Source organism: Pyrus communis, chromosome 2, assembly GCF_963583255.1.
Source record: "Pyrus communis chromosome 2, drPyrComm1.1, whole genome shotgun sequence".
NCBI lineage: Eukaryota > Viridiplantae > Streptophyta > Magnoliopsida > Rosales > Rosaceae > Pyrus > Pyrus communis.
The window spans coordinates 33021723-33048530 of NC_084804.1; the positions used below are offsets into that span (position 1 = coordinate 33021723).

General features: G+C 37.0%; 2 protein-coding genes across 3 annotated transcripts; one reads left to right on the forward strand and one right to left on the reverse strand.

Annotated features, from left to right (window-relative positions):
- Window positions 1-4204: 4204 nt before the first annotated feature.
- LOC137725078 (uncharacterized) lies at window positions 4205-15327 on the forward strand. Its single transcript, XM_068463682.1, has 17 exons — window positions 4205-4386; window positions 4500-4619; window positions 4968-6960; window positions 7039-7326; window positions 7581-8048; window positions 8144-8203; window positions 8655-9662; window positions 9862-10035; window positions 10502-11377; window positions 11701-11799; window positions 12047-12358; window positions 12655-13071; window positions 13189-13347; window positions 13553-13651; window positions 13928-14236; window positions 14449-14784; window positions 14899-15327. The coding sequence occupies exons 2-17, from the start codon at window positions 4506-4508 to the stop codon at window positions 15135-15137; spliced, it is 6951 nt and encodes a 2316-aa protein (XP_068319783.1). The 5' UTR covers window positions 4205-4386; window positions 4500-4505; the 3' UTR covers window positions 15138-15327.
- Window positions 15328-16098: 771 nt separating this feature from the next.
- Window positions 16099-22974, reverse strand: LOC137725596 (cellulose synthase A catalytic subunit 2 [UDP-forming]-like). Of its 2 annotated transcripts, none has more exons than XM_068464336.1 (15): window positions 22688-22974; window positions 22198-22465; window positions 21526-21721; window positions 21200-21435; window positions 21005-21107; window positions 20725-20908; window positions 19985-20251; window positions 19510-19855; window positions 19145-19282; window positions 18912-19037; window positions 18563-18775; window positions 18179-18446; window positions 17817-18013; window positions 17365-17715; window positions 16099-17217 (listed from the first exon to the last, which is right to left on the reverse strand). In XM_068464336.1, the coding sequence occupies exons 2-15, from the start codon at window positions 22276-22278 to the stop codon at window positions 16636-16638; spliced, it is 3288 nt and encodes a 1095-aa protein (XP_068320437.1). In that variant the 5' UTR covers window positions 22279-22465; window positions 22688-22974; the 3' UTR covers window positions 16099-16635. The 2 variants fall into 2 exon arrangements, with proteins under 2 accessions (XP_068320437.1, XP_068320436.1); XM_068464335.1 differs by having other exon boundaries at window positions 22676-22974.
- Window positions 22975-26808: the final 3834 nt, after the last annotated feature.

The following is a 26808-nucleotide window of genomic DNA, read 5'->3' on the forward strand; positions in this document are numbered from 1 at the left end:
ACCACTACTGATGGACCAATGGTCTATTAGTCTCACTTATTTACTCTCAAACTTAAACCACTTTTGCAATCGATAGATCATATATGGTTTTATCACAAAGGCTACGGGAAAATTAGAAGTGAGACCATTTAATATAAATTGTGTTTTGTTATGTAAGATGACCGATGTGAAACTTTTTTTACTTTCTTTAGCCAAAAATGTTTCACTTACCACCGCCATCATTTATCGCACCACCCCTACCATCCCCCTCCCCCATATTACCACCATATTTCCATGATTGTCAGCACCACCACTACACCCCCCTGAAGTCACCACCATCACCACCATCACCATTATCGCCACCACACCACCCTACCATCCCCTCCCTTAAGGCACAACAAAATTTCGGCAACAAATTCCATAATAATAATTTCCATTTTTTTTTTTAATTCTCTTATCTACTTAGAAGATGCGACTATAAGACAGAAGCTCAGAGCAACAACGATAGATGAATACCTATGAAGACCTTGAAAGAGACTATAAGAAAAAAAAAATTGGAATACTTGGAGCAAAACTAAGCACAATGACGTTTTAGAATTTATACAACAGACCACACTTAGTGAAATAAAGTTTAGTAGTTGTTATTTTATTTTATTTTTTTGAGTTGAGGGATATTGTCGTTAAGTTAGAATTAATTTCCCACTGATGGGGTTCAAACCCCCGTTTTTATGCAAAGTGTCATTCCTCCTCACCACTGTGGTAGAGAGCCACTTGTAAGTTTAGTTGTTATTGTTATTTAAATTTGGGTAAATTACACAAAACTACCTCAACTATGGGTCGAATGACAATATCATACCTCATCTTTTAAAAATGACAATGTCATACCTCATCTTACGAATTTGTGCCAATGTCAGACCTCCATCTGTTTTTCTGTTAATTTCTTTGTTAAGTGCTGACGTGGCTAAAGACGGGGCCACTCATTAATCCAACTAGATTTAAAAATAATTAATATATTTTTAATAATTAAATATTAAAAAATTAAAAATTAATTATTTTTATATAAAATTGTGGGATCCACCTCTACAAATCCTTCCCCACCTGTCCCCCCAACCTACCTCCACCACCCTCTCTCTCCTTTCTCTCTCTTCTCTCTCCCTGCAACCTGCATCCCTAAAATCCCAAAACCTAGAAACCCTTCCCACCCATCCCACCCCCTCTAACTTTCCTCCACCACCCACCCTCTTTGATGCCAAGGAGGCCAACGATGGCTTCACTCGTAGCTCCTCGAGCTGGTCCATGTTCATGTACAAAAAAAACCCGTTCGTCTTCCCCACCTGAGCCCACTCCCAAATCAGACACACCCTTTCTCCCCATCTGAGCGCACCCCCAAATCAGAGAAACTCATCTTTCTCTCTCTAATCCCTGCACCATCTAGATAGGAAGGGTGAGGTCGAAGTCGATCAGAGCCGCCTTCTCGAGATTTGGGAGGTTTGATGAGATTTTGGGTTTTGAGATTTGTAATTGGTTTTAGGATTTTGGGGATGCATGTTGCCCATAGAGAGAGAAGAGAGAGATGAGAGAGAGAGAGAGAGAGGGAGAGGAGAGAGAGAGGGTGGGTGGTGGAGGAAGGTTGGGGGGGGGACGGATGGGAACGGTTTCCGGTGGGGAGAATGGGATCTGGGTTTTTTGGGGAGGGGGGACATGGGTTGATAGGTGTTTTATTGGTTTTTTGTTTTTTTTTAATATTTAGTTAATATTTAATGAATTTTTTAAATATTGAATTATTATTTTTAAATAGGGATCTTTTGATATAGGTGCCTCAGTTTTGAATTTTCTAGATCAAATATCTATGCCTTTTAGTAATTTGATTAAACTTTTTTTTTTGTCATAATTTTTGTGCTATATGCACATTAGAATGTAACACATTTCCTATAATCTAGCCTTTTGATTACACTCTCCTCCGTTAGAGATAACTGTAAATAAAAAAAAAAAAAAAAAAAAAGGTTAGATTCAAGTTATTTTCACAATAATTCTACAATTTAGCAATAATTATCTACGATTTAAGATATTTTTTTTCCAAAATAGTTTAAAATATTTTTAAATCCTCCAAAATCAAACGTACTGGAATAAGTTTTTCTTTTAGTACGATAAGATAAAATAGGATTGAGAATAATATAAACGCACCAATACACAATGTGTACAAAATAAAACGTACCAAAATAAAAATAATGTACCAATATTAATAATATGTATCAAATCAAACGTACCAAAATTGCAAATAAACGTATCAATTACTGATTTTTGTAAATTCAAACGTACATGCATATAATATATACGTAATGTATTGTACCTAATAATAATTCGTCAACAACTATACTTAAAAAAAAAACAGCAAAAAAATTATAATTTCACAAAAGGAAATTGAAAAAATTACATGGATCTTTATGTCGATCACCAACTATTTGAAAAAGAAAAAACCATTTGGAAAAAGAAATAAGATTAAATGTTTGCACAACAAAAAACAAAACAGTGATCGAAAAAACATATTTGGAAGAAGAGAAAATATAGTTTAATTACTAATATCACCACTAAATAAGGAAAAGTGCATCAATACAGATAAAATGATAAATTAAAAAATTATTTTAATTTAAAAAAATAAAGGTGACTATTGTTCAAAGCGTTTTAATCAAATTTTAAAAAGGCACAGATGTTTAATCTAAATGATATAGAAAAATTGTAGAGGATTCTAATTTTCTCTTTTAAGTTTTAAATATATTATTAATTTTTTAATAGAAAGTGGGCCTCGAATCAAGTCATGTCAGCATTTAACTGAGAAATTCACGGCCAAGCTAACGGAAGGTATAACATTGGACCAAATTCTAAAAATGAGGTATGACATTGTCAATTTTAAAAAGTGAGGTATGATAATATCGTGAGTCATAATTGAGGTAGTTTTTTGTTATTTTACCCTTTAAGGGGGCGTTTGTTTCACCTTCTTAAGTGGGATTGGACTGGCTAGGATTATTGTCCCATGTTTGGTAAGCTTGGGGACTAACTTAAATGAGACTAGCTCGGACTCGTGTGGACTATCTCCCTCACTAGGTCGTCTTAGTGAAACCCCCCGAAAACCACGGGACTGCTAAGACCTGCTTCGTCTCCTTTGTGTAGCTTGGCGTCCTCCCTTTGCGAAGACTTTGCTTCGTCTGCGTTGCGCCCTCTCTCCAACGAGATCACAGCACCACACCAAGACGGGTACGCCGCGCAGGTGGAGACGTTTCCGACGGACTCGCAGGTCAAGAGCAAGCTCTGCCAGGTTATTCTGGTGGTGCAGAGGGCGCAGGGCGATCCATTTTTGAGAGACTAGTTGCAGACGGAGGCACCCAGCAGGACTCGGAGGCGTTGGGTGGGGGGAGGAAGTTGCCGGTGCGGCGGAGGTACTCGAGGTCGACGAGACGAAGGCCCTGGATGAAGTACTGGCATCTGGTGTTGAGATCGTAACGGCGGCGGTTATGGGAGACCATTCCCTCATCTCAAATCCGAGAGAACTACGACAATATTCTCGGCGGCCCAACCAAATTGCAGCTGCATAGAGCTCCAACAATGACTTTTGTGCTGCAAACCTTTGAGGAAGGTCCCGCTCTTGCCGTCGTCCGATTCCTCTGATATGTAATTGTAGGAAGTTGGTTTTGATTTGATCTCAAAGTATGGAACTGGGTTTCGAAGAAGAGGAAGAGCTTTCAGAAAAAAGAATTGGGTTTCAAAGAAGATGAAGAGCTTTCAGAAAAAAGAAGGAAAAAAATGAGAGAAGTAAGAATAAAATATTAAAAGAGATATAGATAAATTAATATAATATTAGAATTTATTAATTATCCTACTTCTTAGTCCGACACTGCACCAAACGCTTCACTAAGTTAGTCTAGCTTAGTCTAGTCTAAGCCAATCCAACTTAGTCCCTGCAGCTAGTCCAGTCCGAGACAGTCCGGTGCAACAAACGCACCCTAAATTTCTTACCCAAACCCAGAATAAGCCAGAGTCATTTGAAACTCTTGTTCAAAGCAACCTATAGCCACATGACACCTGTAATATTCACTTATCAAAATTACGATCGTTTCCCTCTTCGTGTTGGAAAGCGGGAAACTCGTTCCATTTGAATTCAAAACAGCAGAAAAAGCAAAAACCGGAATTCAAACCGATTCCTTTTTATCTAATTCGGAAAATGAAAACGTCGACATCCAAAAGGCGAATTCAATTTTCTCGACAACCAAAACACGCAGACACCTTTTAAATCCTCCGTCTTTGATTGATTGATTACATTTATCTCGCGCTTTCTTTCTTTCTTTCATTCTTTTCCTCCGAAACCTTCTGACTTTTCTGGGAGGCCAATTTCGCATTGGCAAAGAAGAATAGGTACCAGTAATTGTTCCTAATTGTTATTCCATATATTAATTTTCTGCTTTCTATGATGTGGGTTTCAATTTGTTTTTCCAATTTTGAATCCTGAATTATGAATGCGTGATTAGAGAGAGATGGATTTCCATGCGATGAAGAGGAAGCAACTTCAATCACTTTGTAAACAGCACGGGATTCCTGCAAATTTGAAGAACACTGAAATGGCCAGTAGGCTCACTTTGCTTCTCAAGGTAATCCCGTCTTAAAGAGAAAAATTTCATCTTTATTATATCCATATTGTATGTTTTCATCTTTCTGATTATTTTCTTTAGTCTTGTTTTCTGTTTGGATGCCGAGAAAATTATTGAGAGGAAAATTCTGGGCTTCATGTTATATTTTCAAGAAGCGCTCAACTCAATTGGGGAAAATGCATGTGTGTGTAGGGGTGGTTTATTGGGTTTGAAGTTATGAATATAATTTTTCAATTTGTTATTTGGAGGTGATGTCTCTCCTTTTTATGTACTTTATGATGTGGTTTTTTGTTTAATTCGGTAACATTTTTCATTTTTCAATTTTTTTTTGTTTGTTTGTATAAACAGGAAGATGAAGAACCCATTGAGCCAGTCTGTAAAGATATAGAAGAAAATGAAGGGGAAATTGATTCTGACCTTAGGACAAAGAAGGTGAAGACAGTGACCTTCAGTCCAGAAAATGAAACTTTTTACTTCGTGGGTACGGATAAAGACTCGGATTCGGATTGCAATTACAATCCAAAGAAGAAACAGCCGCGAAAGAGGAAGACAATGTCTGTCAAGCAGGTGTCAGAGAAGAATAAGCATGTTGAGGTTTTCGAAGATTCTGAAGGACTTGAATTATCGGTTGATATAAATATTGTTGAAATACGAGGTAGAGCTACAAGGTCCAGGGCGCAAAAACCAGTTGGAGGAGGTGCAGAAGCAGTTTGTTCACCTCTTCACAGAAAGAAGAAAGCAAAAACTGGGGTGGAGAAGGTTGATGTTTGTGATAAACCACCTCTGGAAGTTGAGTTAAATGAAAGACTTGATGGTAATACAGAAAATGCAAATTTGAGTCGTGGGTTGATTCAAAGACAGTTGAGAGGCAGGGTGGTGGTGAGTGAAGATGGTGGAAATTTGAAGGCTTTGAGGAAGAGTCTAGCGCCAAAGGGTTCAAAGAAAACCAAGGAAAATGAAGGCAGTCATGGGGTTCTTTTACCAAGTGAGACTTCAGAAGACACTGTTCCTGCAAGAAAAGGAAATGCAACTAAGGTCAGGGTCTCAAGTGTTTTGAATGAGGAACCAGTAAAAATTGATCTTGGTGGTAGGATCACACGCTCGCGGACTCAGGTGGAAGGGAAGAGTTCAGGAGTTGAAAGTAAAACAGATGGTCTCAAGGTTCAGGAAGTGGGTCAAGAAGTTCTTCAACTTGAAGAAACCTTTCAGGGCAAAAATCAAAAGTCACTGAGGCGGAAGTCTATGAAGAAGAGTGTGGACAGTGATAACAATGCTGGCGAATCTATTGGATCTTTTCAGAACATAAGGAGGTCAAAACAGAACTTAGCTAGGGATGGAGACTCTGTATGTGGGCAATTGACAGATACTAAATTTGTTGGTAGGAGAAAGACGCCTAAAATGGAGTTTGTGGGAAATTTGTCAGGCCAAGAAGAATGCCAAGTGGCTCCTCAACTTGAAGAACCATCAAAGGGCCCAAGTACAATGTCGAGGCGGAGATTTTCTGGGGTCCAGAAGGGCAAGGAATTGGCAAAGGTTGATACCAGAAAACGGCCAAGGAATACAGTTTTGGAAAGAGCTTCCAAAGTTGAGCAAAGTGTAGAAACAATAGAAGAAGGTGTTGTTCTCCTACTCAATGGTCCTTTAAGGAGGTCCAGACGCAAGACTACATTGTTTCCCTCTGCTGATTCTGATGATAGGGAGCTGAGAAATCATGAAGCCGTTGGAGCGGTGAAGCAATCAACAGAATTAGTTGCTGTAAAATATTCTAATGTTACTAAGCCTGTAAGGCGGTCCAGTCAAAATGCTAGTGAAAAGTTAATAACAGAAGACTTAGATGACAAGGGTGAAATTTCTGATGGAGTTAAAAATGATGGGTTTGTGAAGAAAATTCAAGAGCCAACATTGGAAAACGGAAGTTCATATATTGTAAATGAATCAACCAAGAGGAGGGAATCGTATGCAAAGGGGCAGCCTTCCTGTTTTGAAGTGTCTTCTCTATATCCTGACAAGGATAAAGTGATGGAAATCTTAGCGCATATGAAGGAAAATCATCCCTCAGAATCTGCAAGATTTCAAGGTATATCTCAAGTCCAAACGGCACAGGATGTAGCAATTAATACAGTGGGCAGTGTTATGGTGGATGATGTCATCAATGATAACACTGCTGCAGAGTATTTGGATGATCGTTCTTGTCTATCATTGAACAGAGGTGATACTGGTCATGATAACTTCGTTAAACGAAACCCAGTAGACTGTCCAGATAAGCCCAGCAATGCAGGGTCTTCCAAATTTACCTGTCTTGGTGATGGTCAATCACCTACATCTAAACCAGATTGTGAAGGTAAGGGTGTTAATGTTGTTTTTGTTGAATGGATGTTATAATTAATTTTGGTGCTTAATGAGTTCGTCTAATTTGTAGGTGAATGTTCCAAGCTGTTGGACTTGGAAACAGACAAGTCGTTGACTGTTGAGATGATAAACCAAAGAAATGATGGAGTGGATGAAAAACCCATAAGCAAATTTGAGTCATTCTCTAAAAGCTTTGAAGAAAATGAAAAACCTATAAGCGATGGGCAGCCAGTCTGTACGGATTCAGACGGCAATACTGCTGAAGCTAGTGCAGAGACAATTAGAGAATTATATCAGGGTGGAATTGTGACCAGTGATACTGCAGTAACTTTACCAGCAATTTTTTTAGTAAAGAAAGGTATTCCATGTTTCATTTTATAATGTCTTAATTCATTTTCATGCGTATGGGGATGCCTCTGTTGTTAACTGGTATTAATGAATCACACCATTTGAGCATAATTTCTCTATATCACTTTTATGCTATTGGTAATAGAAGCATTATTTACTGGATTTATACTTGCTCCAAAAGTTGTACAGCACCAAAAGATTGAATAGTTTTCAGTTGTAGTTGGTTGTGATAACTAAACCCCTTTTATGCTGCGTTGTTTTCAGCTGGAAGTGTAGATGGGAATCAGTTTGAAGCTCAAGCTACTACTGTTGGAGAAAGCAATATAAATTGTATTGGAAGGGTAGACTTTCCTAGTTATGCGACTGAACACCCTGATGAAGTAACTTCTTCCAAGCAGGTGAAGCTCCCATGTGCTCATGAGAGGGCTAATGCTTTTGTGCGGGAAGATAATGAATCTTTTAAAGCATTAGATTTTGAACAAATTGTTGTTGAAGAGTATGCTAGTGAGGGCATTGAAAGAAACTCCAAGTTGGATGATGGTGTACTTGACAAGACAGATTGTCAGGTTGCTGAGGATAAGCAGGAGGTCTTTGTTGAAAGCAATGAAAATGTTTTTGGAAACATTAGAGAGAAACATGGGCATGACCTCTTTGGTGGTGACAGAACCAGTCCAATCGCCTTAGAAGATAGCATTATGGATAAAGTTGGAAGCGACTCAAAAACTGAAGATAGTAAGGCCTTCAACAAACTCCCTTTGTTATACTTTTTCTTTGTGTCAAGGAATTTGTCTGTCATAATTTATGTACGTTTGTTTTCTTTGTTCCAGCTGCTGGTGAACTTGTTCAAAGCTTTTCTTCCTTCGAGCTCCCTCATGTAATGAGCAAGGGTCAGTACAAGAATTTTTCTCCAATACATGATATAAATGTTCTTGACCTTAGACTTCCACAACTAAGGTTCAGTTAAATTTTCTCTGTGGCCTTGATTACCAACACTAGTGCTTTTACTTTTTTTTTCTTTTTTCCCTCTGTTTATGATCATATATAACAAATTCGTTACTAAGTTGGAAACTCTATCTTTGACTTATTGGTTCATCCTTAGAACAGATAGAGGAGAAGGAGATGGAAATTCTTTCTCATTTCCTGTTAACTTTTATCTTTAGGGCATTATGGACAGTCATGTCAACTAAGTTGGAAACTCTATCTTTGATGTTATATATTGGTTAATTGTTAGAATGGATAGGCGAGACTGATATTCTTTCTCATTTCCTAAAAAATAGTGTCAATTTAGTGATAGTTATCGAAAAAGTTATGCGATACTAATGATTATTTAATCTGCAGTAGGGGATCAACTTCAAGATAAATTCAAATTACCAGTTGAAGGCATAAATCTACATGAAAGAGATGAGGCATTGGTGCATGGAGACCAAAATTTATCCTTTAATTTGGTTGGTGTTCTGGAAGAGCACACATTGCAAGCTCATACGAAAGTTTTTTCAAATCCTGAAAGTTCTATGGTTGCCATGATTGGCGAAACAGAGTCGGGGTCTATTTCTAGTTCTGACTTGGCAAAAATGCAAGATGTAAATGAGAATGAATTTGAAGTTCCTTCAAGTACAGCGGTGTCTGTAGACGGTGAAATTCTACAATCTGTTCTCCAACTGGATCAAGTGAATTGTGGTAATCCTGACATAAACAAGAAAGCTTCTGAAGTAAAGAAGAGACGTCCTTCTTTGGCTTCAGAAGACTCTATGTACACAAATGACAATGCTAATAAGGATTCTAGTGGTGTCCTTGAAGAGCATGCAGTGGCAGCAAGTGTGAGAGGTTGTTCAAATCATGAAAGTTCTATGGATTCAAAGGTGGATGAGAGACAATCAGGGTCTATTTCTGATTTTGATCTGGCAAAAATGCAAGATGTGAATGACAACAAGTCTCAAGGTCCTTCAAAAAGGTTCTTGTGTGTAGACAGTGAAGTTCTACCAAAGGATGCTTCTTTGGAGATGAAGAGATGTACATCCTTTTATTCAAATGACTGTATCCACATGGATGACAATACCAATATGGATGGTAATGCTGGAATATTGGATAGTGCTGTAAATTCTAGAAGTACGAATTCAAAAACTGAGTCTAATTTAGATAATGTTGGTGATTGCTTGGTTGGAGGTGAACCGATTCATCAGAGTAGCTGGGGTCATGGCATTATTTTGAGTAATGACGTTGAAAGTGACAGAGTGCCACAAATCGAAGCTGGCTTGGCTGGAACCAATGAGATAGCTGATACGTACAGTATTAGAAAAGTCAAACTATCTGCCGATAACGATTGTGCCAAACCTCAAATGCGTTCAGGTGGGGCCTTTGTCTCAGTGTTTATTGATTCTTCATCTTTTAGTAATTTTTTTCAAGTTTGATTTTAATGGACATGGTCTAGCACTTTGTACATAAATATGAAGTTAGGTGATAATATGACATGCCGATTTTGGTTGGGAACTGATAAAGATGAAAGTTTGTGTCTGTAATGCTTTTTGTTTATTCTTATCATTTGTAGGAAATGAGAGTCTAGATGAGGGTACAACCTTTCAAGAAGACAATGGTGCGTTAGAGAGTAAAGCAGAGGCCGGTATAGTTGATAAAGCTTTCTTGGGTACCATGAATGGCACAAATGTGGATATAAATGCAACTTTCAGAGAAAATGCTGAAGGGCTACCTTATTTCCAGAAAGGTATTGTAAGACTTGCTAATTTGACACATATCATTATTGCGTAGTCAGAAGACTCAGAACCAGCATTTATCTGATTATAGCAGACTAATGTTCTACCTAACATGTTAACATTTTATGATGCCGATTATGAGAAGTGATGAGCTTTAAAACCTGAATAAATTTTAGGAAATGCCTCTTCTTTATCCATTGTAATCACTTCCGAACATTTGTTACTCAGGTTTCTACCAGTTTCTTATTTAAATTGCCTTGATGTTGAAATAAACCTGAATATATTTTAGAAAATGCCTCTTCTTTATCCATTGTAACCAATTCCGAACATTTGTTATTCTGGTGTTTTACCAGTTTCTTATTTAAATTGCCTTGATGTTGAAATGTTAGAATGACACGCTGCTTGATGATATTAAATGAACTGGATATCATTTTAGCTTGATTTATAAGTATAAGCATGTAGATCTTGGATTTGCAGATAATAGGGCTTTAATGCATGCTGTTGAGTCTGAAATTTTCACTCACTGGGAGATGAATACAGTATTTGGGAATGCAGAACAAGATGAAGCTAAAAAACCGGATGAAAAGCAACTTGCTAATGCTCCACTCACAGAAGAGCTTATTTTGGAAGATAATGCAAGATGTAGTGAGCAAGATACTGCATCTGCTATTATCCAAGAGTATATTGATCGTGAGAAAGCTATGGATGAATATTTTCAGGTCAAGAGTTCTAATGATTCCACCCGTAAAGCAATATTCACTGAAGCTTCTAGGACTGGTGACTCTGTTTATGCTGGTTTAGATAAATGCAGAAATTCTGGAGTTGAAGAAAAGGGAGCTTGTGTAATGACCAGTGGTTCAGCAGGTTCCAATATGGCGTTTACCGAACGGGTGGTGGAGTTTTATAAGAATGTCCCTGCTTTGAGTGTTTGCATTGATGTTGCAAATGGGAGATCAAATGAGGTTTCAGAAACTCCATTGCAATTAGATGAATTCAATTTTGGAAGTGTTGGAGAGCTGGATAAACGTGCTTCTGTTGCTTCAGGTGACTCCATATCCACAGATGACAAAACTGCAGAAAGAATAGCAAATGTCGGGAAGATGGAGGTTAAATCTAGCTCCAAGGAGTGTCCTTTCAGGACTCACAATAGTGAAGTTGATGATACTGATTTCTTGTATGGCCATAGAAATGGTGAAGTTCATTCAAATGAAGTTAAAGAAGTAATTGGTATTCAGAATGTTGATGATGCTACTAAGTTAGTAGAACTTAGGTCGGATGGTGGCAATTTATCAGAAGAAAGAAACTCATTATATGTCAATTCATTTTCTGTCAGCATGGATCATTTTGGGCCAGGTAAGTGTACTTTGTGAACACACCATGTTTCACTGCCCTATGAGTGGTCTTTGCTTTGTGCTTCTGACATTCGTTTGAACCTTATCTACTGATGAGTTATCATCTAACGAACACTTTCTATGATAATAGTGGTTTTGAATTATGTACATTTAAATTATTTCTTGTAGCTATTCTACTCCTCCTGTCATTGTTTAGAGTGTATTGCAGTCAATTATCTATTCGTATTTGTATTTTCTTTATCTTTTTCTGTACTGATAATGCAAACATTTCGATATCTAAACGGCATGATGCTTAATGAGAGAAAAATATTTTACTGTCCACAGACAATGGTCCTGAAAGGAGGGATCTGCCTATGCAAGGTGAAAATTTTGGAATGGAAGAAAGAGTCTCAGTTGATTCTCCCGTTACTGCTTCTAGTCATGGTCAGTCCTTATTTGCACAAGAGTGAATAAGCGGCTGCGAGTTAATAGTTGTTTTCGTTTCTCAAGAATTGTATTTTATTATTCTTATATTCATTTCCTAAGCCAGGTAGCATAGAGTTGGGGGTTGTGGGGGTGGGAAGTGTGGTGAAGGTAGTGCCTAAGTTTGTATCCAAGGAGTTCATCTATATATGTTCTGGTTATTAAAAAGTTTCATTTCTAATTGTTTTTGTAATTTTGGGTTGAACAGAAAATACAGACTTGGAGTTAAATGTTGGCTCGCCTATGTTCACCAGTCTTGAGATCAAAGAGATTTTCCGCGATGATAAAATAGATGGCACCGTGAAATCAGAGTCAGAAATGCCAAATGTCAATTCAATGATTGAAGATGGTAGTGATGTGAAGAAAAGGAAAGAAAGTGATTTTGGTACTGCACAAGTTGTTGCAGGTCAACATGATAATCCTAAGTTTATATTTGAAGAAATTGAGGAGCTAAAGCCAGCTCGAAAAAAGGATACTCAGTGCCATGGCGGTTCTCCTATTAGCGATTTTTCAAGTTGTGGTAAGTGTTAAGTTTTAAACTTCACTATAATATTTTAAATTAATTACAATTCCAAGAGTCTAAGCTAATACAATTTTAATGAAGAGCCCAACATTTGGAAGTCTATAGTCTGGGAAGTTACATTTATTGCACGTGAACTTATATTTCCAGTTAATCTTTTTAGCTAAGCCTGGTTGTAAAATTGAAAGGAGGATCTGTTGCAATAATTATTTTTCTGTATTTTCGGTTATATAGGGCTTTGGTGTTAAAAGTTGAATCTGTTGGACTGACCAATTTTGAGATGCAAATATTGTTAGGAGATGGCACAAGAGATGAATTTCAGGACCTCAATGCAGTGCTTATAAAAGACAATAAAGGTACTGAGGATGTGAAGGAAGAAGAAGAAAAAGTTCTGGAAATTCCTCTGGTGTTTGTAGAGCAATGTGACAATCTTGATCAAACAATGGGAGAGGAAGTTCCAAAATCCACATACACTTCTGTTTCAGATGAGAACGCCTGTGTAAATGAAATACCAAAGGAGAAAGATGATGAGACCGGTAGTATTGAATACTCTAGTGTCCACAGAAGTACAGGCAAAATGTCAACTGATTTTAAGATGACTGGCATCAATTCTTGTCCTTTTGATGTGCCTGCACCAAGAAGTGATCTAAACCCTGACGTTGAAGGTACTGTGGATCAAGAACCCACATATGCAAGTTCAGCTTTGAGAGAAGGTAAACATGTTTTGCTTTTTATTTTCATTTTGTTGGCACTAATTAAGCATTTATTCACTTCATCAAATTGCATAGCAATCCTTTCTGATACAGATTCACATTCTTCTGCTGCTTCAGGTGATTCCATATCTGCGGATGACAAAACCGCAGAAAGAATAGAAAACTTCAGGAAGATGGATTCAGAATCAAGTTCCAACGTTATCCATTTTGATTCTCAGGAGCAACTTAATTTTGATGCTCTTCCATTAGCTATTTCAGAAAATTTTGATGCTTCAGGTGACCTTACTTTCTCAATGCACAACATTTCACTGACCTGTGTCCTTGCAGTCTGCATCTTCTTTTGAATTATGTACAATGTATTGCTACTTGTAGCTATACGATACCTCTTATCATTTTGTAGAGTGTATAACGGTTTATTATCTCTAACTGATTTTCTGCACTCTTTTATGTTTATTGACAGATTTTCTTTGCCTCTTTACAGGAAATGATCCCGAAAGGAGGAATTTGCCTATGCAAGGTGACAAATTTGGAATTGCAGAAAGAGTCTCCGCTGATTCTCCAGCTATTGCTTCTAGTCATGGTTAGTGCTCATTGCATAAGGGTGAATAAGTTACTGCAAATTAATTGTCGTTTTCAATTTCTATTACCTTTTATCGTTATATTTTTATTATCACTTTTTATACCTGGTGGCAAATGATGGGGTGGGGAGTGGGGTGCAAACCATGCGTTGGTTAGAATCCAAGTATTATCTGTATATCTTTGGGTTGGTTTCTTTTAAAACAATTAATCTTCATTCAGCTGAAATCGTTAAAACATTTCATTCTCTAATGGTTTGTTTATATTTGATGTTAATCAGAAAATGAAGCCTCGAAGTTGAATGTTGCTGTGCATTTATTCTCCAGTTTTGAGATGGAGTTTTTCCGAGATGACAACATAGATATCATTTTGAAATCAGATCCAGAGATGTCAAATGTCAATTCAATGATTGAAGATGACGAGGATATGAAGAAAGGGAAAGAAAGTGATGTTGGTACTGCACCAGTTGCTGCAGGTCAACATGGTGATCCTGAGCGTAATTTAGAGGAAGTGAAGGAGCTAAGGTCCGCCCAGAAAATGGATAGTAATTGCCATGCCGATTCTCCTATTACCGATTTTTCAAGCTGTGGTAAGTGTTAGTTTTAAACTTCATTATTAATGTTAACTACGATCCCAAGACTTTAGGATATTAGATATAATCGTATAAGACAACTATCCTTTACTTCAATAGCCGGAATTCGTTGTTAATTGGAAGTTTATAGATTGGAAAGCTACAGTTACTGGATGTGAGCATAGATTTCGAGTAATCTACTGAAACAATTATTTTTACTGTATTTTCAGTTGTACTAGGGTTTATTGATGCCAATGAAGCTGGTGAGGACGTGAAAGAAAAAATAGAAAATGGTCCGGAAACTGCAGGAGTTTCTGCAGAGCAACATGGAGATGGTAGGGAAAGAATGGCAGAGGAAGTTCGGGAATCCACTCTTTCTCCTATGTCAGATGAGGACACCTTTGTAGGTGGACTAAAGGAGGAAGGTGATGAGACTGGTGATATTGATGCTAAGATGAGCGGCATCAGTTCTGGTCCTTTTGATATCCCTGCAGCAAGTGATCCGAACGCTGATGTTGATACTGTGGATCAATGTCTCACATCTCCACATTTTGTTTTGAAACAAGGTAAGCGTATTTTTCATCATTTCTCATCGTCCTTACCCTCTATGCGTTTATTCGAACTCTAATTTACATGGAAAAGAAAGCTAATTGCTCAAGCTCCATGCTCGTGTTTCTCAGATAAGTCGGAATCACCTAGGAAAGAACGTTGGAAGCAAGATATGAACGAAAGTAAAATTGTTTCTTGTGCCGCAAGGTTGGAGAAGAAAGAGAGTTTGATCCCTAGTACTCCCAAGAGTGTGGTGAATACTTTGTATATGAAGGAAAATTTCAGAAGCACAAAGGTTGATCGATTTACCAAGTCGGCAGCGGAAACTCTGAAACCTCGGAGGGCATTGGAGGATCTCGGACAGAAGTAGGCCTGCTAGATGTCTTGCTTTGTTTCTTCAGGTGAAGGCTGAAGCATACCTCATGCAGATAGATATTCATCAGTCTTTTGGTAGTCTACAATATTTTGTGTGAAGGAACATGTTGATGGAACACCTATTTGGTATGGTCTCGTAATGGATTGTTATGATCGAACTTTAAAAGATGATCGGAACGATTGGATCCGAAACAAGGTTTCCAATTTCCATTCCAAAATTTTAGATTAGATTGGTTTGGATCGAATCGTAGTTTCTAAATTTGGAATCGAAGTAATTTCGGAATTTTTATAACACAATCTAATTTCATATGTTTTACAAAAAGTTTCATATATGCATTTATTCTTATTAGAGAATGAGTACATGAATAAAATGCAAAAGTTAATTACAAACTACATAATATTAATAAATAATTATAATAAAAATGGGATATATTTTTCAGTAGAATGAAATTCAAACTTTTTGAAAAAATTCAAACCAGAAATTCGAATATTTTCAGAATCGTTAAATACATTCCAATTTTAAAAAAAAATGCAAAGCTGACAATACACATGAATAATATAAAAAAGTTAATTTCAAATTACATAATTCTAATAAATAAAAATAATAAAAATGGGGATTTTTTTTTTTTAGTGGAATAAAATTGAAACTTACAGGAAAAATTCAGATAAAAAATTCGAGAATTTTTAGAATTGTTAAATGCATTCCAATTTCAACCTAAATTATTAGGAATAACTTAGATTGACACAACGCTGGTAGTGGCAGCAACGGTAGTGACAGTGATATGACTTGATGGTAATGGTGTTGGCAGTCGTACTCAAGAAAGATGTGAGTTTGCACATTCCGCCACAATACCATACCATTACACAAGCTTGAAGTGCAAATTCAGAATCATTCATGAAGAATCAAAGATTGAATTGAAGCACAAGTGAAACCTAGGAGGATCCGACAGATAGTAGGACGTGAAATCAAACATTTATTGAGAGTTTGAGTTGTTCTAAACAAGCACACATACAAGAACTGCCTTGTTTGGCAAAAACATTCTGGACATCTCAAAAAAATACATACGACCTGCGATAGCAGCAGCTATTCTCAATAATTACTGCACAGAACGACGACGTTTTAAAATATGAAACCCCTTATTCGGAAAGTGAATATAAATTTATGAAATCAATACTAAACCCCTTTATCTTCTCATTGGATTACAGACAGACCTCAAATACAATCCCCCTTCCAAAATCCATGTATCAAAGAATTAATGAACACTTTGCAAAACAAATTCATGTGTCAGATCCAGTCCCTTTGTATCTACACGCCACCAACCGGCCACGATTTGCTCTAACCGCGAAGATTTATCCTTTACGAATACAAACTGTTTGAAACAACTTTACCTTCCTTCGGTCGCGCACTTGGAACTTGGATCCTTTTTTGGTTTTCTGTCCAAACAGCTTTTCTACGGAACTCACTGTCTAAGCCTTCTTCTCTATAGCGTATCTCAGTTACAATCCAGCCCGCAAACTTCCAGTACAATGCCACCTTTATTCACAAATGGATTGATTCGCACCCACAGCAGGGAGAATATGGATGCCAGAAGAATTGACCACACCACAATGATGGTCGGAAGCCTCTCTTGTCTTCCCACCAAACCTTTTAGGAACGGGTATAGATGGACGATGACCCAAATGGCAAAGAACAGCCTACCAAAGAGAGGACCCCATGTTTCGTAACCATTGTTGATGGCATCCGAAATTCCAACTACGACTCCAATTATGTTTATGATCAATAAGGTCATGGGCGGGATCAAAAGTGACGTCCACTTGAAGAGGTATAGGTCGGAAAACTCTCCATCATCTGCTGCTTTTGATGTGACAGTGAAGTTTGTGTTCACACCACCCAAAACCTTGAGCAGACCCTGGATGAGTGCGAAGAAGTGTGATGACGCACCTCCAATCACCCAGAACTGTTCATTCCTCCACCAGTCGTGGATGCCAACATGTCCCCACTGCATCTCAAGTATGCTCGTTGCAGCGATGGACAAAAAGAGAGCCATAAAAAGGATGCTGGCATAGTTGCTAATCTGTTAATCAGTGAAAGCCAATATTAGCTGAAAGCATTGCAACAGAAATCCAGCAAGCACAGTAATTCAGGTTTGGCCTTTTGAAAAATATGTTCCCTGAAATTTAAAGGTTTTGTTACATATGTATATATGTGAAGGGAAAATTACCTCAGGGACAATAAATTTCCCAGTAAGGAGACAGACAGCTGGCAAGGAACAGTAGGCAAGCAAGGGGATGGATGTCAAAGGATAAACAACTGAGTTTATATAAGAAAAGCGCTCCAACCATTTCAAACCACACCCATATCCATACCAAATAGGACAATGCCTGCTCAACAAAATTTCAACAGATCCCAAAGCCCACCGAAGCACCTGGTGAAGCCGATCTGACAAGTTAATAGGAGCAGAACCCTTGAATGCAGGCCTCTTGGGCATGCAATACACGGATCGCCAACCATGACAATGCATCTTGAATCCTGTTAGTATATCCTCTGTAACAGAGCCATAGATCCAACCAACCTGGAGCGTAATTAAGATTTAGAAAACAGAAAAATGCCATACATCGAATTTTAATCACCCAAGTCATTCACTAGTCAAATTTCATAAACAGTTCCGCATACCTCTTTCCCCCATTCCGATTTATCTTCGTAGCCACAACTAATGACGTGGATGGCTTCTTTCAAGAGTGATGCAGAACTTGTTCCCTTTGGAACTCCACCATCTTCCATAAGTGTCGAGGCAATGAAAACCGGCGACTGTCCAAACTTTTTCTCAAATTTTATTTGGGGAATCAGGGATGCCTTTTCATTATCTATTCCTGCAAAAGGTTTCAGTAGCAAAGTAAATGTCTGACTTTAAGACAACCAACAGCATACAAAAATCAAAGTAGTAATCGACATTCACAAGTATATTGAGCAAATGAAATTCAAGATTAGTCTGTAACAAGATAAAAACTACGGTAGCCATGGAAACAACTCCTTACCTTCAATCCCCTCCTGAATATTTTCTAGTGCGTGTATCTGCTTTGAGGTATCCTTGGTCTTCTTCTTTTTATCGTTTGACTTGGATTTCTTGTTTTTCTTTCTAGATCCACAACACATGCAGCACCATTTTGGCCAACAATTACAGGTCTTCCCTGGTGGTTTTTTCTTGGTAGGAGCATCAAATCCATAGAGTGCCTGCCTTCGGAAGACACACCCAGTTCCGACGTAAATGGGCCCTTGGATCCCATCTAAACCTTTCATATTGATCTGCATTCAAATTATGAAATAGATTTAGCTTCTGTTACAAAAAAATCATGTTTTTGAAACTGCTGGCACACCTACTTTTAGATTATAATAAACAAACAAACAAACAACGTCCTTACATCAAAGAATACAACGTTGCGATTTGAGTATCTATCGTGAAGATCAATCCCATCAAATCTTTGAGGAAACTGCACGTAACAGATCTTCTTTCCTGACTGGGGGTCCATCATGAAGCACATTGCTTCACGAAGAGCTTTGCTGTTGTTTATGTAGTGATCACAGTCAACATTCAGTATGTAAGGAGCATTTGAGATGATTGCTGATACCCGCACCTTGATATAGTCAACACGTCAATAACAATTTGACAAATCAAAAAATAAGAGTTCTTAACTTATATAGGAGGTGTATGTGTGTGTGTATATATATATATATATATAGAGAGAGAGAGAGAGAGAGAGAGAGAACTACCAGAGAATTCATAGCTCCAGCTTTCTTGTGATGGTCAAAACCCGGTCTCTTTTCACGAGACACATAAACCAGACGTGGTAATTCATTTCCTTCTACATCACGAACCCCATTTTGACCAAGGAAAACCTGAAAAAAATGATAAATCTTAGAAATACTAAATAACGTATAATGTGTATAGGAAAAACACTCGGATTTGCTCTTCAACATGAATGTATTAATGAACTGCCCCTCACCTGAATCATCCCAGGATGATCCCTGACATTATTTCCAGGCCATGGAGTCCCGTCCTGCATTGTCCAACCCTCCTCAGGGACTTTCTGCGCTGTTGCGACCAACAAATTTATCCGAACCTTAAACTCTTCATACTCCCTCTGTACCAAAAAAATGACACCACCAGATCAGAAACGTCATCATCCAGCACCAAGCAAAAGTCCCTCTATAATTTAGGCAAGGAAATATTATGAAAAATATTTTTGTTTGGGTATGAAAGCTTAGAAAAAATGGTTGTCTTTTGTATCAACAGTCAGTGACACCTATCCTGATTCATTTTGGATTACTTATCAAAGAATAATACAAATACATGAAGAAGGCTGTTAACCTTAATGGCTCGACGTTCCCTAACAAATGTCGGATCAACTTTGTCTCTCAGATAGTCAACTTTTTGAACAAAATACCACTCTGGGGCACGGGGTTCAATGCTGTACTTCTTGCAGAATGGAACCCACTTTCGTGCAAACTCAGATGTCTCTGAGAGGGCTTCAAACGTAAGCATTGCAGCACCATCATCTGATACGTAACATGCAACTTTGTCAACCGGATAATCTACAGCAAGGATGGACAGAACCGTGTTTGCTGTGATAAGTGGAGGTTCCTTCATAGGATCAACAGTACTAACAAACACATCTAGATCAGCCAACTCAGATGGCTTCCCTTCTTTCTCATACCTAAACAAAAAATTTCACAGTATTAGAACAGATATTTCAAAAAGCTGCATACAATTGAGAAACGAGAGAGAGAGAGAGAGAGAGAGAGAGAGAGAGAGAGAGGAGAGAGAGAGAGAGAGAGGTGGCTACCTCAGTGATAATCGATCAAGGTATGTTTCTCTCTCAATTGGATACCACTTAGGAAACTGATCCAATATCCATGACATGGCAAACCAAATCTCACATATTATAGAAGTCAACCAGAGTCCATAGGCATTGTTGACCGGGTGGAGAATTCTATAGTGAAAAAAGAGGCCAAGAACTGTAAGACGGAGTAAGATTACCATCCTATAAGGATTTATCTTGCTCGAAGAAATAGGCAACTTCCTCGAAAGCGGCTGCCTGCCTTCATCCATCCTGTAAAAACAGATAGTAAAATCATCAGCCTTCTTTGGTTCAAACATAATTATAACACTTAGTAATGACGGAGCTTAAGTTTTAACCTTATGCCAACAAGGACAGTAATATTGCACCACTTGGATTCTCCACTAACATGCATGACAGTAAGTTCTTTTCGTCGAAAACTTATTTCCAATACCTACTAATGATTAACCAATTATATTCTAAACCCTCCGTTTTGATTCATATCAAGTAACAACATATTCTTCCCTCCCCAATTGATTTAAACAGGATAAATACAAAAATAGTAAACTAATAAAACACATAACCAATCTCTAACACCTAAATAATACAATTTCACACAATAAGATCTAAATCATAATAACAAATCAAAACTGAATCTAATTCATATAATCATTTCACATTTAACTTTATGAATAAAATAACAGGATAGTCACAGGAATATCAACGTATTCTAAATGAACACCTACTTTGGTAAATCAGGATCATCCGGCTCTCCGTTATTATCTCCACCATTATTTCCTCCTTGGTGCTTCACCACCTGAAGTTTTTCATTTTGCTTCTTCTTCCAGTCCTCCATTCTCTCCTTCCATGCAACAGTTCCATAACCATACACAGCTAAGTCTTTCTTAGGATCCATGGGCCTCGGTGGAACTGCATCATCAAGGCCACAATCACTCGATCACACTCTAAGAACGATTAAAGCATATTCAACTGCCACAAAAATTGTTGCGAATTTAATGAACTTACAGGACATAGAGGGATCAGAAGATGGCATTGGATGAACTCGTTTTCCACGACTCATAAATGGAGGAACAATAAGAGCATGCTTATCAGAGGCAATTCCAACATCCTTCACCAAACAAAAAAAATTCAACTTGTCAAACAGGGATCAATTAGTGCAATTGCTGACAAAGAGAACATGAAGCAGTTAAACCAATTCACCTCTTGGCCATAGGTCAGCAAAGGGATCTCGGAAGCAACAGAGGCAGAGTCGAACTCTGCTGGTGTGCTAATCCCTGAACCATTGATGTGGGAACCCCGTCCAATGTTAAGGCGAGCAGCCAGCACTGCCTCAGCAATGCTGTGAGGATCTCTCCTCTCATTGCTTGCAATATCAAACTCATTCTCCAAATCATCAATGTCATCCTCTTCTTCGTCGCCTTCAACTCTTGGACTCCCTATCAAAAAGATGCATCTTCAGCATTCCTTTTTCGAGAATCAACGTGAATGCTCGGAATTAATATTGCGGAAAAAGGGGAAAGACTCACCTTTGATGCGCTTGTATCGGGTTTTGCATTGTGGGCAAGCTTGATTGCCCTCGCGTCTTTCGTACTCATAGCAAGATCTACAAACGGGGAATGCGCATTCATTGCAAGCAACAAATGGCTCCCCATCCACTGTAATCTCAATCTCATCTCCACAGATCTGGCAAATCTGCCCACTGAGTTCTTTAACAGATGTTACCTGCAATTCGTAAAGTTCCAAAACGTTACCAATCTCTGTCAGATCAGCAAGATTAAAACAATAAACAAAACAACAAAAACCAAGAGGGCAAGAAATCCTAAAACCCTAACTGGTAGCTGATTTGCTACAAAATTAACTGTTTCAGAAACAAAATTGCAGGCTTTATAGAATGGAGACCCCTTAAATCCATATATACTGAAAGACCCTCAACCAATTAATGTAATTGCGGCTTGTAAATCTCAGATGAAAGAGTAATTTTGCTTCAAATAACTATCAAGAGGTAGAAAATAACAGAAACCCAGTAGAATTTCAGGATCTAACAAATGTAGGGAGAGAGGGAGAGGGATAGAGGATGAGCAAAAGGGCATCTGCAAAATGTAGAAGTGTACAGATTTGGAAGGCTGTTAACATTTTGCAGTAGCAGAAATTGAGAGGTTGAGTGGGGAAGGGAGAGAGAGAGAGAGAAAAGGACTTACTCTTGAAACCTCATCAGCATTGATGAGAACAAACTCATTCCTATTGTGAGAACCTGCAATAAGCCTTCCTTTGGTATCCATAGCTGATAGCCCTTACTCACACTACACAATCTGAGAGCCTTCAATCTCTCTCCAAATAGATAAGAGAGAAAGAGAGGAGAGAGAGACAGACCCACTTCAGAGGACCATTTCCTCTGCCTTTCTTCTTCTTCTCTCTCCCTATGCGTGTTGCTTAATTTGGTCCTCCCTCTCCCTTCTCAGGCACCCACTACAAGAAACAAAACCCCCACATTACACAATGAATAAAAAACACGGCTTTACAGACAGAGTAGAGAGAGAAAATAGAATGAGTGATTATAAAAAAGGATGAGAAATTAAATAAATTAAAAAAATAAAAATAAAAATAATAAAAAAAGGGTTTTGTTAGTGAGCAATGAATGATTCTTTTCTTGAGAGAGAGAGAGAGAGAGAAATGTACACAGAGAGAGACTGAGTCGTCTAAGAAATTGGCTGTCTTGAAAAGAAAACTCGGTGGCTTTCGATCTGTGACACGGTTTGCTTCCAAATTATAGAGAGGAGAGATTAAAAAGAAAACTTTTTTCACTTCTAGAGAGAGAAAGAGAGAGAGGAGAGGGAGAATCTGGAAGTGGGGGAGTTGAAATTCAACACCAAAACACAGAAGGGACGAGATAGGGACCGAAACGAGAGGAGGGGTAGAGAGAGATGAGAGATCAGGTTCTTCAGTACATTGATGAATATATAACTGGATATACTCACTCTTAATTAATTAACCCAAATAAATAAATAAAAATTGGGATTTTGGGTGGGCCCAGGATTTGATTATGGAGGCCAAGGCAGCAGTGGTGGTGGTGGGGCGGAGGGGGTGCCCCACCGGAGTGTCGGTGGCGGAGCAGGGAGGAGGGTGGGGGAAGGGGTAGTTATGTAAAATCATAGACAGAAAAATAAGAAAAGAGTTGTTGGGTTTTTGGTGTGTGCGTATGCAACTGTCGGTGGCTTAGGTGGATGTGGTCCGATTCGATTCGATACGAGATATCTCTCTTTCTCTTCCCACTGTCCGTCACGGTTTCGGTCATTCGGTGTGTTGTCAAGATGAGAGAGAGAGAGAGAGAGAGAGAGAGAGAGAGAGAGAGGGTGATGAGGAAGAATAAGCTGAGCAGTCTCTTCTGTTTGACAAAAGCACAGTATTACTTGGGTGAGTGTCACGTGCGACTCGTGCAGCTGGTGACCGAAAAAGGGTAAGGTCCGGTAAATTCTCGCGATAAATTAATGAGAATCTGCTCTGCTCTCTAAAAAGAGGTTAACAAGACCAAGTGGTGGCCATCTATTGCCTTGCTGTCTGTCTACCTTCCTTTAAATTTTTATTTTTATTTATCAGATACATTAAGAAATGTTTTGTTTATAATGATTTTTTTTATTTTATTAAGTCTTGTTTATACTTTCTTTGCTTGGTTAAGGTCGTTTGTAAACTTTACCTAAATGAGAGTAAATTTTATTTTATGCAACAATAGTCGTCTATATAAGTTGAACTCATAATATTTTTCATGAACTTGACCAAATGAATTTACCATAATGAGAAAGCGAGTTTGTTAGGCTCATAGATAGAAAAGCACATTGACACTTAGGCTTGACGCATCAAATTAATACCTAAGCAATCCAAATGGAAGTGTAACGTTCGGCTTGACGCGTCAAATTAACAAACTAAGTAATCTAAATGTAAGTGCAACAGTCACACGTACTTCTAATGAGACATTTTAGATTGTGTTCAGTAAAAAATTGAAATCAGTTTGGCCTGTATCAGCAATGGCAAGAAGCGTTATGAATTAATCTATCCATCTGAAATACAATGCGGAGTTGGCAAGCTAATGAAACCCTTCTCTATGTCTATGCCCTACTTTGTACACCCTTTTACTTTATTCTGCATCTTTGCCCAAAAAAAACCAATATGATTGATGTTTTTGTTAAACGAATTGTATTTTTCTTTAAGTGTTATCATTGTCTATTCCAAAGGAAATATTGGCTTATTCCTTTACAAGTAAACATTCTTATATTCATACTAATCACAGTCCTATATGTGTGCATAAAATTTTCCTTTATATTTTTTTATCAATTATTTTATATATAAGTCAAACTGTTACTTGAAAGAATGAGAAAATTGAGGAATGAGCCAACTACGGTATAAATTTGCATATTTGATCCACGACCAAAAGGAAAAATTGTTTGCATCTTTGATCTAAACTCATTTCATCTCATTAAATTGGATGAGTCTTAGCGCCAGTTTGAGATTGTTTTGCTTTAAAATAAAGCTACATTTGTTCTGCTTTAAAAATAATCTGTTGTAATATAAAGTAGTTGAAAATTTGATAAATTGTACTTTAAAAAGCGTTATGTATGAAAAAAATTGTAAAAGCATTAGTAAATTTTAATATAAAAGTGATTAATTGTATATAATGACAGTAATAAACATGATCGTAGGGATGATGTCGTGGCACAGGCAATGGTGATGGTGGTGGTGGTAGCTGAAAGGGTGGAACATAGTGGTACTGCCAATAATTAGGTGAGACCATTGGAGTGTAGACCTAGCATTGGTGGCAACATAAGTTGTGGTGATTGTGATGGTGGTGGTGACAGCGGCAACAGTGGTGATTATGTGATGGTGTCATGTTGGTGGTTTGCAGTCGTAGGTGGTGGCAAAGATGGTGGTGTAGCAGAGGGCACGACAGTAGTGATGGAAACGACAATGGTGGGGGTATGGTGGTGGTTAGGGTTGCAAATTGGCTCGAAATAGTTCAAAATTGTATCGGGTTAAGCATGTGTTTGGCTCATCGAAGCTCGGTTTCGTGAAAGAATTGAAAATACTCGTTAAAGGCTTAACTCCACTTTTTATGAAAGTAGCTTTTCAAAGCAATTTTAAAAGTTGTTGTTTGAAGGTCATTACTTTGAAAATAAGTAGAATATTTTATTTTTACTAAACACTTTTTATGCTTAACTTTGAAGTAAAACAGTTTTTTTTTGTGAGAAAAACAATACCAAACGGACCTTTAAACTGCCACTTAAAACATACATTTTTTTGGGGACACTTTGGATGCAATCCTTAGCTATCAATATTTTTTTACTGAAATCTTGTTAGTTCTTAGTTTTTGATCGAAGTCCCTGACATTAACGTAATAATGTAAGTTAGTATATTTTTTAAATTAAAATTAAAAATTGACATTTGTAATTGTTTATATTAATGGGATTTTAAATAAAACCCATAATTTGTGGGATTAAAAATAATAAGATATAAATTATACTCTCTATTATATTGTGTGCGTGTATATATATATACATATATATAGGTACATTCACCAAAATTAACAAAAAAAAGTTATTGTACCAAAACATGGGTACATTCTTCAAAACCACATAAAAAAAATATCAGGCTTAATAACATTAATAAATTTCTTCGATCAAACTTGATATGGATACATTCTCAAATCAGTGAAAAAGAATGTACCCATATAAGTTTATAAATGGATTAAAAAATTTGAATGGATTTTATATTAAAAAAAGGGTACATTTTACATATAACAAATTGGTATATTTAAGAATAGGTACTTTTTAGATTTTTTTTTTTTAAAAAAAAAAAATTGAAAATTTATATGAATGGGTACATTTAAGATTAAAAATTTGAGAATCTTTTTTATAAAAAAAATTAAAAAAAATAAAACTAATAGGTACAAACTTAATCTAATTTTATTTTTTATTATGTTGGAAATGTTTGAATTGAAAATTAATTAGGAATTTAATAAGGTGTGAGTACTAACCCCTAAATTAATTACTAATTTTTATATTAAAAAATTATGTAATAAACATGTAAATTCATTATACATTAATACTATAGACTTCAATCAAAATTTGAAAATTAATAAGGTATCTGTCAATAAACATTAGGAAATAGGGACCGGATACTAAATTTGCTTTTTTTATATTTTATTTTATTTATCAAACTTAAAACCTACAAGTGATGAACTTTTTTTATCCATTAAATTATAATCTTCTTTAATAACGAAGTTATCATCCAACATATGAAATATAATTGAAACGGTATATATAAATAATTTGTGTAAGTTAAAAGATAGAGAAAAAAATATTATAGAACAAAAATATTGTTGTGAAAAATTAATAACTTAAGTGATTAATAACATTTATTCGTGCATCAAATGTATTCAGTTGAAAATATAAATAAAAAGCAAAGAGACATATAAATAAGGGGCATGCAAATGCGGAATTAATTTCTTCACCTAAAGACTGCCGACTACGTACGAGCATTCTGTCAACCTTTTTTCTAACTTGGCAGAAGGACAATTAATGTGATAATCTAACTTGAATAAGGTTGGTGGGTGCTCAATTCCATTATTCTTTTTTCATAAATTACCTCAAGTCAACACCGTATATCTATATTTAGTCCATACCACTTTCACCCTCCATCATGACTCAAGATCATGATGGTTCTTTCATTCCTTACCATTTTAACTTTTTTACGAGTAATATTAGGTAGACTAATTTTTTAGATTGTGTTTATAAATCATGTGATTTGTTATTAATATAATA

Bases quoted from the DNA above. Each gene is read 5' to 3' on its own strand.
- LOC137725078 (XM_068463682.1), top strand. From the start codon at position 4,506: ATGGATTTCCATGCGATGAAGAGGAAGCAACTTCAATCACTTTGTAAA. The intron at 8,049-8,143 runs GTAAGGCCTTCA...TCTTTGTTCCAG, and splicing joins CGACTCAAAAACTGAAGATA to CTGCTGGTGAACTTGTTCAA. The intron at 14,237-14,448 runs GTAAGTGTTAGT...CTGTATTTTCAG, and splicing joins TACCGATTTTTCAAGCTGTG to TTGTACTAGGGTTTATTGAT.
- LOC137725596 (XM_068464336.1), bottom strand. From the start codon at position 22,278: ATGGATACCAAAGGAAGGCTTATTGCAGGTTCTCACAATAGGAATGAG. The intron at 21,722-22,197 runs GTAAGTCCTTTT...TACGAATTGCAG, and splicing joins ATGCTGATGAGGTTTCAAGA to GTAACATCTGTTAAAGAACT. The intron at 18,014-18,178 runs GTAAGGAGTTGT...AACCTTTTGCAG, and splicing joins TATTCAGGAGGGGATTGAAG to GAATAGATAATGAAAAGGCA.